Here is a 16,052-nt window from a genome sequence, read left to right as displayed (position 1 = left end):
AAGAGACTGAAAGGCGGCTGCTGCCTTCCAGCAGCTCCAGACCGAGTTCGCAGGCTGCCCTCGTGTTCCTCTCCTGTCCACCCTCCACCCACCCCAGCTGACGAGGTGGAAAAAAAACACCTGGGGAAAGGGGAGGAGGATTTTTCAAACATACCCATTCAGACGTTCAGCCGTCTCCGTCTGTCTCTTGGTACCTGCTGAGGTGCAGGTAACAAGCATCTCGCTCGCTCAGGAGTGAGCCAAAAACTCTGCGATCTCAGTTCCCTGAAGATCGAGAGTGACCAAGGCGCATTAGAGGCCCAGACTTTACTGTGTGTGTGTGTTGGTGGTGTTTATTTTCCAATCAGTCATGATGTTTTGTTCATCCCCTTTGTAATTCATTGTCTGCTTTTCCTTTTTAACCCACTGGCTCTAGATATATGTAGCCATTCTCTCTGTGTATTTAAACAAAATGAAGGACTCTGCAGTGACATTTTTTCTCTGAGATTCTTCCTCCAAGGCCTATTTTGAGCTGCAGGGACAGTTCCTGTGATGGGAGGAGGGGAAAAAGTCCAGCATGGCAGCACTGCCAGGGAGCACCAGCGCTTGTTCTTCCAGAGCTGTTCTGGTTCCACTCCCACACTCTCCTTCCCTTCCCTTGTGTTGGTGCAAGGCCTGAGTGCTCTGGCAGCTTGGTCACCGTCATGGTCACCAATTTAGAAGATCGTGGTGTAGTTACTTCTCTCTGGGGAGGTGAAAGTCCACAAGAAGCCTAACGGGTTGGGTTCCCTGCATGAAGGGTAGTTTATGAAATGGTTGAGTTTTCATTGAGAGTGGGAAGAAGCAAAAGAGACAAAAAGAAAGTCAGAAAGTGCAACTTGAAAGATGAGGACTGGATATCAGGAGGAAGAAATGTCACTGGAAGGGCAGTGCTGTGGGGCAAGAGGTCACCCAGAGGGAGCTGGATCAGCCCACGCTTTGTGTTCCAAAGAACAGCCAGTGAGGGTGCAGACACACCAGTGAAGGTGCAGAAATGCTGGGGTGAGAGCAGGTAGGGAAGTGAGATGGGTGTCTGCAGGCTGCAGGGAAAGAGGGGCGGGTGTAGGACTGTGTAGATCAGCCTGTGGTGGAGATGGCAAAGGGCACTGGCAAGGTTGGAAGGGACCAACAGAACCCAGGTCTCTGTCCCCTTGGCCATGGCAGTTGTCTCTGCCACTGAGGCCCAGGAGAAGACATGTTGTCCTCATGGCACTTGGGCCTCGTTGTCTCCTTGCAGCCCCATGGGGAAGCTGGAAGTTGTTGTACCAGTGTTGTCCTTCCCTCGACCTTGCACACCCGCATCCACGGTCCCAGGAAGAGCCCTGAGCCATGTGTGAGGGACAGGATCCCCCTTCCCATTGCCTGGAGGTCATGGCTTCTCCTTTCTGCTTCAGAAAGCCAACCAAGGGGTTTCTCAGCATCAGAGCTGAAGAAAAGACTAAAAGGAGACCTCCAGTTAGCTTCAGCTTCCTCACAAGGGGAGAAGGAAGGGAAGGTACTGATCTCTTCTCTCTGGTGACAGTGACAGAACCCAGGGAATGGCAGCAGATGTGCCAGGGGAGGGTCAGGTTGGACATGAGGAAAAGGTTCTTCCCCCAGAGGTGCTGGACACTGAACAGGCTCCCCAGGGAGGTGTCACGGCCCCAACCTGACAGTGTTCAACAAGAGACTGGACAACGCCCTCAGACACCTCAGACCCTCAGATCACCCATTCCTTGGGGTGCCTGAAAGGTCAGTGGGACAGAGATGGTGTTCAGGGGTCTCTTCCAACCTGCGTTATTGTAGGATTCCATGAATCTTTTCCTTGGAGAGCTCTTTCAAGACAGAATAGACAGAAGAAGAAGAAACACAAAAAAAAAGAGGCAGAAGCAGAGATATAAAATGTTCCAGTGTAAATGCAGCAGCTCCTATGAGGAACGTTTCTCCACTCAAACCCTTGATAGGAAATCTACTAGCTAAATTTGATGAAACCAGCTTAATTTTATCTGCTCACACACTGGACCACAAGGAGGGTGATGGCTGGGTGCGATGTCATGGGGTCACCTGTGTCTCAGGAACTCATAGTCCAGTAGGAAGCCAATGGCTGGGAAAGGGACTGTGAGGTCACACATACGGGACAAGCAATCAGGCCCAATCAGCATGGGTTTGTGAAAGGCAGGTCCCGCTTGACCAGCCTGATCTCCTTCTATGACAAGGTGACTGGCTGAGCAGATGAGGGAAAGTCTGTTGTGGGAGAGTGAATCCACCACACAGGATGTAGGTGTTGTGTACTTAGACTGCAGTAAAGCCTTTGACACTGTATCCCACAGCATCTCCTGGAGAAGCTGCAGCTCATGGCCTGGATGGTGTATCTACGATGGGTAAAGAACTGGCTGGAAGGTATTTTGTCCCCTGGAGCCATTTGTTCCCTTCCTGTTCACATGGCCATCCCATGAATGTGTCACTGTTCTCTACCCCATTGTAGACAGGCACAAGGCCTTCTCCACCTGGACCTCCCACCAATGCCACTGTTTTCTACAGCACCCTCATCCTTGACTGCGGGATGCCCAGAACAGCCCTCCCAAGACAGTTTGACAAAGTCTTTTTTCTACACCATCCCCACATCCCTGCTCAATCGCCTCATCCACAGCTTAAGGACCAGAAAGGTTGGATACAAGTGGGGCACTGAGAAAAATGCTCAGGGAAGCTTTGAGGTGCACAGAGAGCCCATCAACATGTTGGCCTGCAGTTCTCTTCTGAACAAACCCAGAAGACCTGGACAACATTTGCTGTGTCCCAGAAACTTGCCTGAAAGTTTGGGATATGGAGAAAAGGTTTGGTCTGGGAAGGGACAGACAGGGGCTGGTGGAACTGGCTGGTGTGACCGTGAGACATTTCTCAAACACTTCAGAAAAGTCCTGGCTCTCAGGGAGGCTGCATGGTCCTCTGAGAAAGAAAATATCAAAAATGACTTATCATAGAACAATTGTGGTTGGAAGAGACCCTTAAGATCATCGAGGCCAAGCATAACCTAAATCTGGCACTAAACCATGTCCCTAAGAACCTCATCTGTATGTCTTTTCAACACCTTCAGTGATGGTGACTCCACAACCTCACTGGGCAGTCTGTTCCGTTGCTTCAAAACCCTTTCCCCAAAGAATTTTTTCCTAATATCCAATCTAAACCTCCCCGTGTGCAACTTGAGGCCATTTCCTCTCATCCTATCACTTGCTACTTGGGAGAAGAGACCAACACCCTCCATGATAAAACCTCCTTTCAGGTAGTTGTAGGCAGCGACAAGGTCTTCCCTCAGCCTCCTTTTCTCAAGGCTAAACAGCCCCAGCTCCCTCAATCGCTTCTCATAAGACTGGTGCTCAAGCCCCTTTGCCAGCCTTGTCACCCTCCTCTGAGGGTGTCACCACCCTCTTTCCATCACTTCAGTGTCTTCCTTGCCATGAGGGGCCTCAAACTGACCCCAGGGTTCAAGGTGCAGCCTCACCAGAGCCGAGTACAAAGAGATGATCACTTCTCTAGTCCTGCTAAACCTCAGATTGAATCAAGGCTTGAACACCTGGGTGTGGCCCAGTTGGTGACAGGCTGGACTGCAAACTCCTGAGGTCCCTTCAACCTCAGTTCTCTTATGATCCCATTGTCATGTTGGGCTCTGTTTCTAAGTGGAGCAGAGCAGACGAGGATGGGGCAGGATCCACCTGTGCTGTAGGTGACCATCTGAACCAACATCTCAGCCAGGGAACCAGCCAACACCTCCGTGTGACACTCTGGGCAAAGTGTGAGGAGTCCTGGGCAGGGAAGGTTTAGAGGGCATGGGGCGCTGTGCAAGACAAAACATGATCTTGGCTTAATGCCTGCAGGCCCATCGGATGTCAGTTAACGTCAATGAAAGTTAAAATAAAAAGAACTGAAGACAAAGATTCAAAGCAAGCGAAGGTGTCAACATACTTATTTTTCTTTTTTCTTTTTCTTTTTTTTTTTTTTTTTCTTTTTTAAGTCTTTGGCGGGGTTTCTTTTCTTTAAAAATGGAAGAGTCTCCAGAACTGGGGATGGATTCAGGACACAAATGTCTTCATGTACAGAGACACAGACACCTGGTGCCAGTGTAGATGCCCTGGGAACCCCTGTTGAGGCTCCACCTGCATCGCAAGGTTCTCTGGTCTCCCCCAGGTCCTGTGTGATAGATGCCAATCCCAGGCCAGCACCTCAGGTAGACTGGGGCCCCTAAAATGGCACTGGCCGTTTATGGTGAGACAACTGATGACTGATGTCTGTCTGGAAATGTGCACTTTTTTATTGTTGTTTTTTGCTGTTGGTGGTGGTGGTGGTTTTGTTTTTGTTTTTCGGGGGTGGGTTTGTTTGTGTGGGTTTGGTTGTGGTTTGTTTTTTTTTTTTTTTAACATATTAACTAAAAAAAATAAAAGGCCAAAAAGTGATTATGGGGAAGAAGCGTACTTAGGGTAGGAGAAGAAGTATTGGTCTTCCCCTGTACTTCTATTACCAACACTATTATTTCATCTCTCATCATTCAGGAGTTTCCACCTCTCCTGATTAAATGTCCATGTCAAAGGACAACTTTCCAGCAGATTGTCTGGACATTCGCCCTTCCCAGCAATCTCAGGTTTCTCCTCCACTTGCTCTTTGGTCATTCAGTTGCCTCTCAACTGTCTGGTTTCTGCTTTGAGCTTCAGGGAGTTACACACTTGGTCATCTCCACCACAGTCCATCCTGCACTGTCCCAGGCCTGTGGCTCTTTCCCCACAGGCTGCAGACACCCCATGCGCTTCCCCACCTTGTTCTCAGCCCAGTGTGTCCCCCCCTGTGCTGCTGTCTCTCCATCCTCACCAGCTGTTCCTGGAAACACAAAGCCATGGCTGATCCAGGGTCCCTCTGAATGTCCACAGCACTGCGCTCAGAATGACATTTCTTGATCCTGAGCTCCACTCTGGACATCCAGAGCTGCAGTTTCTGATGGTTTTCCTTTCTCATGCTGCTCCCTCTACCAAAAAAGCTGTTTCCCAGGAGCGCACACCAACTCTGTCCCAGAAAGTGACCAAGATCTGTTTGGATAAAGCCCTGAGTAATTTGGTCTGACCCTTCTTTGAGAAGGAGGTTGGTCAAGACACCTCCTGAGGTCCCATCCATCCTGAAAGAACAGGATTGATGAGGGGAGAACATTTATGATCTGTTACCTGGAAGTCAGCAAGGAATCCAGCATCATTCCCTGCAGTAGTCTTGTATCTAAGGTAGGATTAAGCCCAGAGTAATCTGGTCTGACCCTACTTTGAGCAGGAGGTTGGTCAAGACTGGCCTTGATGGGAAGCTTCTGCTTGGGACCCCTCCAGCATCTGGGCAGAGGGACCACCCTGACACCACCCTAAAGATTCCAGCCCTGACCTTGAGCAAAGCTTGTTCCTGAGGACGCTGCTGTGAGTGCCGGGGGGTTACAAAGCTGAATTTCATCTTGCAGGGGTGGATCTTTCTGCACTATTTGCAGGAGATCCAAGGCTGCCAGGCTGGAAACTTCACATCTTGTTGAAGTGCTGGGCGTTGCAGCCCTGGGGCTGCCAGGCCACCATGTTTCAGGCCCAGTTTCTGCTTCAGCGGATCCTTCCCCCTGCTCAGAGGCATTTTCAATCTTCAGACCTTGCCCAGAAATACTGACCTTTGTCCCCAGCTGGTGAGGGTTTTGCCCCTTTGAAGCCCTGTCGAGATGTTTCACTCGGCTTTGAGCTTGGCCTTTTCCTTGCGATGGACAGAGACACTGCAGGAAGGTGAGGAAAGGAAGAAACAAGAGAGACCAGCAGGGACAGGAGAAATTCACTCATGGACGAGTCTCAGCAAAACTTCACCCTTCTGAATGGCTTCTGAACAGAAAGGTAAGGGTGCACTGGGCCAAAAGGGTGCCTTTCCAGGAAACTGTTCTCTTACCCTTTCCCTTTCCCCTTCCCTTTCCTTTTCCCTTTCTCTTTCCCTCCCCTGTTTCCTTCTCATTCAGTTCCCTGTCCCATCCTCTCTCACTAACCCCTTGTCTGGCTGCATGTCTCTTCTTTCCTCGCTTCTTTCCTTTTCTCTCACTCTCCTGCTTCCTGCCTCTTTTCTTTCAATTCCTCCATCTCACTCCTGCAGCCCAACACTACTTTTTATTCTTCCCTCCCTTTCTCCTGCTCCCTTCGCTTTCTCCCTCTCTCCCATATCCTTCTTCCCAACTATTCTCTTGGAGACTTTGTTCCACTTTGGCCCCAAGTCTGGCCATGGTTTGACCAGTTTTCAGAGGCCTGGCTGGTGACAGCAGGGACAGCAGGCAGTGACAGGCCCAGGGCTGACAGGCTCCCCCTCCCCTAGGGGGCGCTCGGCTGCCACACCCAGCTGACATTGACCCTTTGTCACAATGCCGCTACCGTGGGAGGATGCGGTGACTCTGCAGGTGACAGGGACACTGCAGGACTTGGTGTCAGCTCAGCAATTTACCAGTTCCCCAAAGAAGCGGAATTCTGCAAATTGCTGCTTTTGCTGTTGAAATGACGTCATCAGGTGGGTGTTTTGGTGTAATACACTGAAAACCAGAGCAGAAACGGTGAAATATTCCCATGATATGCATGATCCCGGGTGTTTCATCCGGGGGCCGCTCGGGGGGAATAAAACGCTCGAGGCCCAAAGGGATTTGCGGGAAATTGGTGACGGGCGTTTCAGCTCCGATTGGGTATCGGGGAAACGGTTGGACTCGATGATCTTAAAGGTCTTTTCCAAAGCAAGTTATTTGGGGATTCTAAACCTGGAGGGAATTGGGGGTAAATTGTGGTGCAGGGGGGAAAAGTGGGGGACGTGTGCCCCCTTGTGGCCCTCCTGTCCTTTCCAGGTCCCCTGTGTCCCCCCACCCCCATGTCCCCCGCCACGTCCCCTCTGTGTCCCCTGTGTCCCCCCATCCCCTGTGTCACAGAGGCACCCCGAAAGTTAGTTTTAGGCAGACAACAGGCTCCAAAACAAACTTTTATTCTGGTCAAAAAGGTGCAGCAGATTAACCGGTAAAGAACGGGGTTTTAGCTCTCCAAGAACATGAATGCAGGTTTGCGTATCAGTTGAGGAAATTATTGGGGTGCAGCAAATAATAACAATGGGGATCCACAGTGTGCACACACGTGGCTCACCAAATACAACGCCAGAGCCCCCCCTGACTCCGGGAAAAGTACACACTTGCCTGAATCTGGCAAGGAATTGCTAAAGAAAATACATGTGCTTATATTTAAGCACAGAACACACTCACTTTGTCTAAGTGAGGAAAAATAAGCAGAGACCCGCGATCCTGCGAGGAATTATTTCACTCACCCACACGGGGAGATGAGGGAATCCCGGTCCCGGGAGATTCCCTCCGGCAGCCGTCCTGCCTAAGGGGGAGGGCTCTCGGCGGCAGCATTTGGCCCGTGCTCCGCGATGCCCACAGAGCAGGCAGCCTGTTTCTGAACATGTTGCTGAAAGAGCATCTAGATTTGTTCTAGTCAGTAACGTAGAAAAATTTCTGTATATCTGTTTTGACAACAGAGCCAAGAAGACCTGGAAGCGCAAAAAAAAACAAGAACCGTACGTAGAGCGGAGAATGGGCTGAAGCGAGTATTTCAAATTAATATGTACAGAGATGAAAAAATCTCTAATCACAGTGCTCTCCCAATTTATCTCACAGAAATTTTCATGTCTAACAGAAGTTGAATGTATGCGTACCGTGAATAAATAAATCGTTTCTGGATGCCGGTAAAGCTTTGATAGTGTCTCTCGCAGCATTCTCCTGGACAAGATGTCCAGCACACAGCCGGATAAACACACAGTGCAGTGGGTGAGCAATTGGCTGACGGGCCGGGCTCAAAGCGTTCTAGTCAATGGGGCCACGTTGCGTTGGACACCAGTCACGAGTGGGTTCCACAAGCATCCATCTCAGTGCCAGCAGTCCTGGCTGTACATACAGACTGGGGCACGAGGTGCTGGAGAGCAGCTCTGCAGAGGGATCTGGGGTTTCTGGGGGCAGTTCTGGGCGCCACAGCATAAAAAGGATCTAAAGCTACTGGAGGGTGTCCAGAAGAGGTTGGTGAAGGGTTTGGAGAAGAAGCCATATGAGGAGCAGTTAAAGTCACTTGGTTTGTTCAGCCTGGAGAAGAGAAGACTAAGAGGAGACCTCATCACGTCTACAGCTTCCTCACAAGGGGAGGAGGAAGGGCAGGCGCTGATCTCTCTGGCAACCAGTGACAGAACCCAGGGAATGGCAGAAGATGTGCCAGGAGAGGTTTAGGCTGGACATGAGGAAAAGGTTCTTCCCCCAGAGGTGCTGGACACTGAACAGGCTCCCCAGGGAGGTGTCACGGCCCCAACCTGACAGTGTTCAACAAGAGACCGGACAACGCCCTCAGACACACGGGTGACCTGTGGGGTGTCCTGTGCGGGGACAGCAGTTGGACTAATGACCCTTGTGGGTCCTTCCAACTCAGGCCAGTCTGAGCTGAAACGGCTCCCGAACGATCTTTCTCTCCCGCACTGAAGGCGCAGACACTCCGGGACAGCCCGGGCGGGTCTGACACGGCCGGTGCCGCTGCCTGCCCGCCCCGCTCCGCCCCGCCGTGCGGCGCCGCTCCCCGCGGCCCAGCGGCTCCCCCTGGGCCCGGCCCCGGCCCCGGCCCCGGCCCCGGCCCCGTTCCGCCTCGGCCACCTGGCGCTCCCGCTGGGCCCACGGCTCCTCCTTCCCCTCGGTCACGAACACACACGGCACCTCCCGCTGCCCCGCGCCCCGCCGCCTCATGGCCCCGGCCACCCGAGCCCGCCCGCTCCCAACGCCGGACCAGCGCCGGGCGGAACTGCGGCTGCACCGCCCCGCGCTGCCCACGGGAAATGGAGTCCGGCCCGCCCGCCCGCCAGGAGCCCCGCGACGCACCCGAGCGCTGGGGAGGGCGGCCCGGGACAGGACAGGGCAGGGCGGGACAGGGCGGGCGCGGTGGCCTCGGGGCACCTCCCCAGCAGCCGTCAGCGAGGCGGGGGCCTCCCCTCTCGGAGGCGCCCAGCCCGGCCGCGGGCCCCGGGCCGTGGGGAACTCTCGCCGTGGGTTTTGCCCCCGTCAGCACAGGGGCCTCCGGGTGGTTCCCGGGCTCTGCGCCTCGGGATGAACCTCGGAAGCTGTGCTGGGCTGCCCCTGGCTGGACAGCAGGTGCCCACCAAAGCTGCTCTGGCACTGCCCTCCTCAGCTGGGCAGGAGAGAGGAGAGAAACAAAACACTCGTGGCCGAGATGAGGACGGGAGACATCGCTCACCCATCACTGTCACAGGCAAAACAGACTCCACTCGTGGGAATTCATTCATTACCAATCAAATCTGAGTGGAGCCATGAGAAATAAAACCTCAGTCTTAAACCACCTTCCCAACACCCCTCCATCCAAAGAGCTGCAGGAAGAAAAATGTTGGGCAGAAGGGTTTTGCTTAAAAAACGGTCAATAAGGTTTGTCTTTGCATTATCAAAGGTTTGTTGCTCAGGACTCAGCTCCTTCAGCAAGGGGGTGGGTATTATTCAAGCCCCGGCAAATGGGTTTGTTCCATTCTGCATTAAAGAAACACTGGGATGGGAGACTCTGCACTAGCCCGATTTTCTGTGATTTACACTGGAGCAATGGAGATGAAGGAAGATGTTCAAGCTGGACGTGTCTCCTGGCGCCATGATGTTGACATCAGGATCTGGAGGAGCAGCTGGAACTTTCGAAACGTAACATTCTATACTGGCCGGCAACCGCCTTTGTTGACTCGGGTGGCTGCAGGAGGCACCAGCTACTTTGCTGACATTCGGCACCCACAAAATGGGCGAAGCCGGGAAAACCTGCCCTTTCCAGCGTTCCCCAAATGCACAGGTAAATGCTGTAGATCTCAGAGTGCTGTGGATCCTGGATTTCTTGATACAGCCGTGTTGACAGGGAGGTCTATTGTGTAACCGTAGAAGCTGATGTGTCTCTCTGGGTCATGGGCACATCTGTAGATGAAATATTGGGTTTTTGGAAGGGGTGGGAAGAGGTAATGATCATCTGAACCGTGGGAATTTCTCACGTGAACTGCGCTCAGGTGCTCAGGGAACACAGAGAAGTCATGCGTGAAGATCACTCATCTTTCGTATTGAATCAGGATTAGATTGATTTTGAATACGTAGGCCACGTTTATAATTTCTGCTTTTAGTTCCTTCCTGAAGTACTGCAAAATAAGTTATTGAGAAGAAAGTCCCGCAACGTGTGTTTGCCCTGTATTTCAATTCCACCTGCTGAAAATCCAGGGTTGGTGCTGGGCTCTCCATTATCGCATCCATTTCGGCACTGGGGATTTTGGCATTAATGCCCGGGAGCTGGGCTTTGGCTCCAGAGCCCAGTGTGTCTCAGGGGATGGCCCAGTTGTACTGACTGCAGTCCAAACGTGGTGTGTTTTGGAGATGCTGCTTTGAGACCCAGCTGTTAATGTCTGGATCTGGGTGAAACACCTTCAAATGCACAAACAGCTGGAGATGGTGTGAGCAGTGCAATGACAGCAGTCTCAGAACACCAGTTCCCTGACTTGTAGTTGTTCGGTTTTTGCTGGGCAACTCTCTGGGTTTGATTTCCTGCTCCTTATTTCCCAAGGACCCGCGTCCATTAATGGCAAGAGAGTCTAGTGCAGGATTTGCACTTGTACAGCTCATCTCATTGGGGATTGACCTGATGATCCTGTTGTGCAGGAAAGGAAACTCAACCACGTGTCAGTTCAGTAACTTTCTGCCCAGCATCTCATGGAAAGTCTGCAGTACAATAAGTAAACAGCTTCACTGCTCATCTGGTAACAGTTTGACATCGTGAAAGCTCCATTGACCTAATTCAGGAGAACTTTAGAGTTGTCTGGAGCTTATGATAACTTTTAAGATAACTTAAAGAGTTCTAAAATATCGGAACATGGTCCCACAAAATCTTGGTCATATGGTCCCACAGCAGACCGTGTCCTGCTCCATTTAGTCCATTTTTATTGTTCTGCTGACAATAGATGACAACTCTTTTCTCCTGCAGCAGAAGTACAGGCAGATCTGTTTCTGGGAAAAACAACCCTCAGGCTGTTCGAGGATCAGTTGTGCCTTCCAGCACAGCAAGCCTCGAAATATAAATGGACTGTTCCTGCCACCTGATAACAGTGAGTGAAAAGATTTTCTCTACTATTTGTTCATTAGAGTAAGTACATACACAAGAATGTCCCTGCAGTGCTCAGTAATCTCTATGAAGGTTCAAAATGTACCGTGGTAAATCAATGGCGTAGGATCTGCTACCGCAGTGAGTTCAGAGCAAAGAAAGGAATTGTATTGGCGTTTGAATAGTGTTACCATATGACTTTTTGAGCTGTCAGGTTACGGATCTTCGTGTTGCAGGAAAGATGATGTCACAAGTGGTGATTTAGGTTGCTGGGATCCACAGAGTAGAAATGTTGCAGAAATCATTTGCAAGGTTATATAATATCTGAAAATCAAATTACTTTTGGAAAATAAAAAAGCACCATTACAAGTTGGGGTTTTTTGTTTTGTTTTTTGTTTTTGGCTGGTTGGTTGGTTTTGTTTTTTCTCATTCCTTTCTAAGAGGAGCTCTTGGCTTCCAGGAGTCCTGTTAGACAGCTGAACCTGGAGCAGGGAAAGTGTCCAGGGCAGGGCACCAAGACAGGGGTCAGGAATCAGGCAGAAGCTGCAGTGAGAGCAGCGTGACTTGTCACAGATGCAGGAGCCAGGGGCCTAAAATCGAGTTGTTGATGGGCCTGAGCTCCAGAGCTGGAGACAGGTGTCATGAGAAAAGTCCAGAGAGACCTCTGGTCAGAAGCAAATAGCCTTTGTTCCAGAAATTCCCCCAGGGAAAGGCAGCGTGTCCTGTCTGGGTGTGTCGAGCCCCCCAACCCCAGAGAAGCAAGGCAAGAGCTTGGGGCTGTTTCTGTGAGTGCCCGCACTGCTTTCTTTGCAGTTCCCACATCCACAGCAGTGACCCCTGGCAGCTGGGGCTCTCCTAAACAAAACGTAGGCACATTTTGTGTGTGTTGTGAGCCAGAGAAGATGCCCTAGAGGCCCAATGGACATGGGTAACATCTAGAAGAGCCACATCCAACAATCAGAACGAGAAAATAGATCCAAACCTTTTTCTTTTTACTGAAAAATGCATACATTCAAAGTTCGTGTGTCCCAGAATAGCATTGCAAACATTTTAACTGCATTTCTCCTTTTTAATACTTAGAAATCCTGTTAAACCAATTTAAGGTGGAGTTGGCTTACACTGTCCGGAGCTGATAATATGCTATTCTGGGCAGTGACACCGTTAACTATCAAGTTAAACTGCTGTATCTTACATTTTCTTGCATGAGATACAACAAATCTGACCTGCAGGAGTGTCACTAAAATAGGTTTAGTATGATACACCGTAGTGCTTTATCTGCTCTTTCAGAGGAGTAGGTTCCCACGCTTTTTCATACTTTCTGTTGTTGCAAGATGCTCTTTTGCCAAGCTTGGCAGAATAGTTTTCCCAAACGTCATAATCTGTCTATTTAATGATCCCCTCAATATGATAAAGATTTTAAAACTGTACCTGCATGTCTGAACCTGGATTGGATATTCTAGTTCCCTTCTAATAAAATAATGTTCTTTTCTGCAGATGTGCCGTTGCAACAGGGTGGCCAAGAAAGGACTCTGCATCCAGCACATCTTCAAGAATCACTCAGAAACCAAGAGAATATTTCCCTACCAGTTCATGCTCCACTGATTATAAGGCTCAACAATGCTGAAGATGAACAGGACGATGAAGAGGATGATGACAAAGAGAACTGTAAACAGATTCTTGTTTCTTTGGCAAAGAAGTAGAATAGGGCCTTTTCTACACTTCACAACTGATTTGTTGTAATAACCACGACCTATTTAGAAAAGAGTTGTTGACAAGTTTTGAAAATAGTTTCCGGGTAGTCCCAAAATGTTGGAAGTGTTGGTCACCAGATGTGAGGCATCATTCTAACTCCTGTGAAATGCCTACCTGTATATTTCAATAGCGTTATCATCCACATAGCTCTGTTGTATTAAACCAAGTTTCAAATGTGATCCACAACTCATATGATGTGATCCACAATTCAGATGGCCATCAAATACTCTTCAGACTTTCTCTAAATTTGGGGACACAATTCTCTAGATTAATTGAATGTTTATGCATTTATATCTATTTTTTTGTTTTGGTTTTGTGCTTTTTAAAAGTAGCTGAACGGTTGACTGTGTCTCACTTAGAGATGAGGGATTCCTGGGGAAGAATGAATTGCACATTCCCAGAGGGTGAGAGGACGACTACCTGTTAGTGCTTCCTGACTCGGTTTCAGTAGGAGTGAGCCCCATGAATTCAAACCCAATAAAAGCCAGGGCTTTGCTGATCTCAGTAGCCTTAACTGAGACAGATAAGGAGCCCTCACATGAGCTCTGAAGATGGTTCTGAATAGTTTCCAATCCACAAACATTAGCTTATTCCTATGTGTTGTAACTGCAGTTCCATTGTTCTTGGCTATACCTAATATTAAGGAATCATTGTTGCGTCCAGAAGCGGAGCTTACATTTAGAAAAAAACCCACTGTGACCAAAATGAAATTCATGATGGTACATGATTATTAGGAATTGTTGAAGGTCTTTGTATAGATACCTAGTAATCTTTTAAAACCATTTCCTACAGATGTTTCTAATTGGGTGCCTAAGACTGCTGCAGAAATTGAAGAGGAAAGAACCATAAAGGAAATATGCTATAAAACTGGTAAATACGAAATCAGTCAGTCTTTCCTAAACAGCAATGAAGACAATATAATAAGCCTTTTATTTTATTTTATTTTATTTTATTTTATTTTATTTTATTTTATTTTATTTTATTTTATTTTATTTTATTTTATTTTATTTTATTTTATTTTTTGGCTGTGTTTAGGAGAGTATTACAGGATCCAGCACCCCCACAAACACCAATCAACAGAAACTGTGTCTTCACCTCAGGAAAAGGAAATATTACTCTCGGAAGCTATGGAGCGAGACTTACAGAAAGGCAAGTAATATCCATCTTCTCAGACAATATTTACCAGTAATATTTACCATTTATTTTTCCCCACATATATACACATACATAGTGTCTCAGACATGGTGACTACCTGTATCGGTTGTGGATGCAAAGGGTAGAAATGGGCTGTAAAACCTACGTGTGCTATCTGGAGATACACAACCATTCCATAAATTGGATCAGATAGGATTCATAAATATCATTCATGCAAAGTGAGGAGTTAAAGAATGAGCAGGTTATTTGTAGCTCGTTCTTTACTTTGGAGCCGTAGCTTTGCTTTAACCTGTGTGTTATAGAATTGTCTTAGAGACCATGAGAGTTGTACATCAGTTGCAGCAGACAGGATCCTAACATCCAAGAAAATACAAAGAAGAATATAAGAGGAGAGGCTAAAGGAAATTGCACTAAACTAATCACTGTCTCACAGAGGCGGGAGGAAGAGAATGGCAGTGCCATTCCCTGTGCTCACACACCAGCCGCTCACACATTCTTTCTGTTGCCTCTCCAGGGGATGGTAATACAATTCCTACAACATTTAATAATACAAACAGAGGAGAGAGCTGGGAAAGGAGAATACCAACAGAGCGTATTCCCAGAAGGGATTATACTAGTTTGAGGATTATACTGCAAAGAAAAATTCCTCTATGCTCATTGCAATTTATGTTTTCCTGTTTAATTTTGGGAAAGAAATGGTTCTGTGGAGTAAGAAACAGATATGTCTATAGTATAATACCCTTAGTCACCAGGTACATCGACATCGGAGGTGAATCTGTTATACGAAGTTTGAATCTCCCGCCATTCATTGGTATTTCTGCAATGCTGTTTGTCACCTTATCAGCAATGCCCGTTCAGCTCTTAAATTATGTGTGGGCCCAAGCTGTGAATTGTATCACTGAAGTGCCTTAGGACTGAAGTAATCCTTTTGTAAGCTGAAGTTATTTTGTTACGCCACGTTGTTTTAGTTGTTGGGTTTGCAGGACAACCCGTAGCTGAGCTGACACAGCTGAGACAGGGGCAAAGCGTCCCTCATGTGCAAGGGGTGAGAAATAAGCACCGGCAGAGAGGAACATATTCAGGGTTGTGGTTTTGTTGCTGAGTTCTCTTGTAACAACAGGCAGCTCAGGCTCAGAAGTTGTCACCCTGTGCTTTGGAGTCTGTATCCATTGGGCTCCCACTGTGACTTTGGAAAAGGGTTTATTCCCCCTGTGACACACACGCAAATTACATCCAGCTTTTCACTCTCAGTTCTTACAAATGTCTGTGTGGATTAAAGCCAATGTTTGTAATCTTTAACTGTAAACCCTAGATACAGTATTCATGAACATGTTCTGATTCATCACGGGAAGTGTCCTGAGCCAGAACCAGTCAAAGCACTTGTACGAGTTCAAAGTGCTGTTGGTCTTTGTCTTTAGAGTCAACTTTGGAGTTTTGTCACAATTTCCTGTGCCAGAGGAAATACAGCCACTTTTGCTTTCCTTTTGAGGAATGATACTCTCAGAATAATTAACGTGTAAAAGCATGTTCTGCCCAAGAAGACCTGTGTATGAAGTGGGAGATTAGGCTTTCAAATCACCATAGAGTATTTGGAGAAGAAAATGGTGTGTGTTTTTTTAAGAAAGTGAATATGTGTTATTTTAATCCCTCAGCAACAAACCACAGTGAGCTGGTAAATAAGCATCACTCCAAAGAAATAAAGAATAAATAGATTCCTGAGGAGCCAAGAAATTCATCTAATACAGTACCAGGAAAACGTATTTTGAGAAAACAGTTGGCTTATTCATTTTCATTTACCAAACTGTTAGATGATCTAGCACTACCCAGCTAAATCCTTAGTGGACAATCCACATTTGGATAGGACTCTCCATAAAGAACATGTTGTTTTAATCTTGTCTTCCAGCCTCCAGGCTCCTGCAATATCTCAAAATTTGAGTAACTGCACAGCGTTATAAAGTTTGCTTTTTTATTCTT

General features: G+C 48.2%; 1 protein-coding gene and 1 long non-coding RNA gene across 2 annotated transcripts; one reads left to right on the top strand and one right to left on the bottom strand.

The window, feature by feature from the left end:
- Positions 1-6,986: 6,986 nt before the first annotated feature.
- On the bottom strand, positions 6,987-8,677 carry LOC135576303 (uncharacterized). Its single transcript, XR_010467963.1, has 2 exons — positions 7,726-8,677; positions 6,987-7,560 (listed from the first exon to the last, which is right to left on the bottom strand). It is a non-coding gene; the product is annotated as an uncharacterized LOC135576303 (long non-coding RNA).
- A 972-nt stretch (positions 8,678-9,649) lies between these two features.
- Positions 9,650-14,080, top strand: LOC135576253 (uncharacterized protein C12orf50 homolog). The gene is made up of 5 exons (XM_065040021.1): positions 9,650-9,742; positions 11,004-11,175; positions 12,666-12,836; positions 13,716-13,793; positions 13,959-14,080. The coding sequence occupies exons 1-5, from the start codon at positions 9,650-9,652 to the stop codon at positions 14,078-14,080; spliced, it is 636 nt and encodes a 211-aa protein (XP_064896093.1).
- Positions 14,081-16,052: the final 1,972 nt, after the last annotated feature.

The sequence above is a fragment of the Columba livia genome, chromosome 24 (genome assembly GCF_036013475.1).
Source record: "Columba livia isolate bColLiv1 breed racing homer chromosome 24, bColLiv1.pat.W.v2, whole genome shotgun sequence".
Taxonomy (NCBI): Eukaryota; Metazoa; Chordata; class Aves; order Columbiformes; family Columbidae; genus Columba; species Columba livia.
The sequence above is the reverse complement of the archived record's forward strand: the minus strand, read 5'-3'. Positions and strand labels throughout refer to the sequence as shown.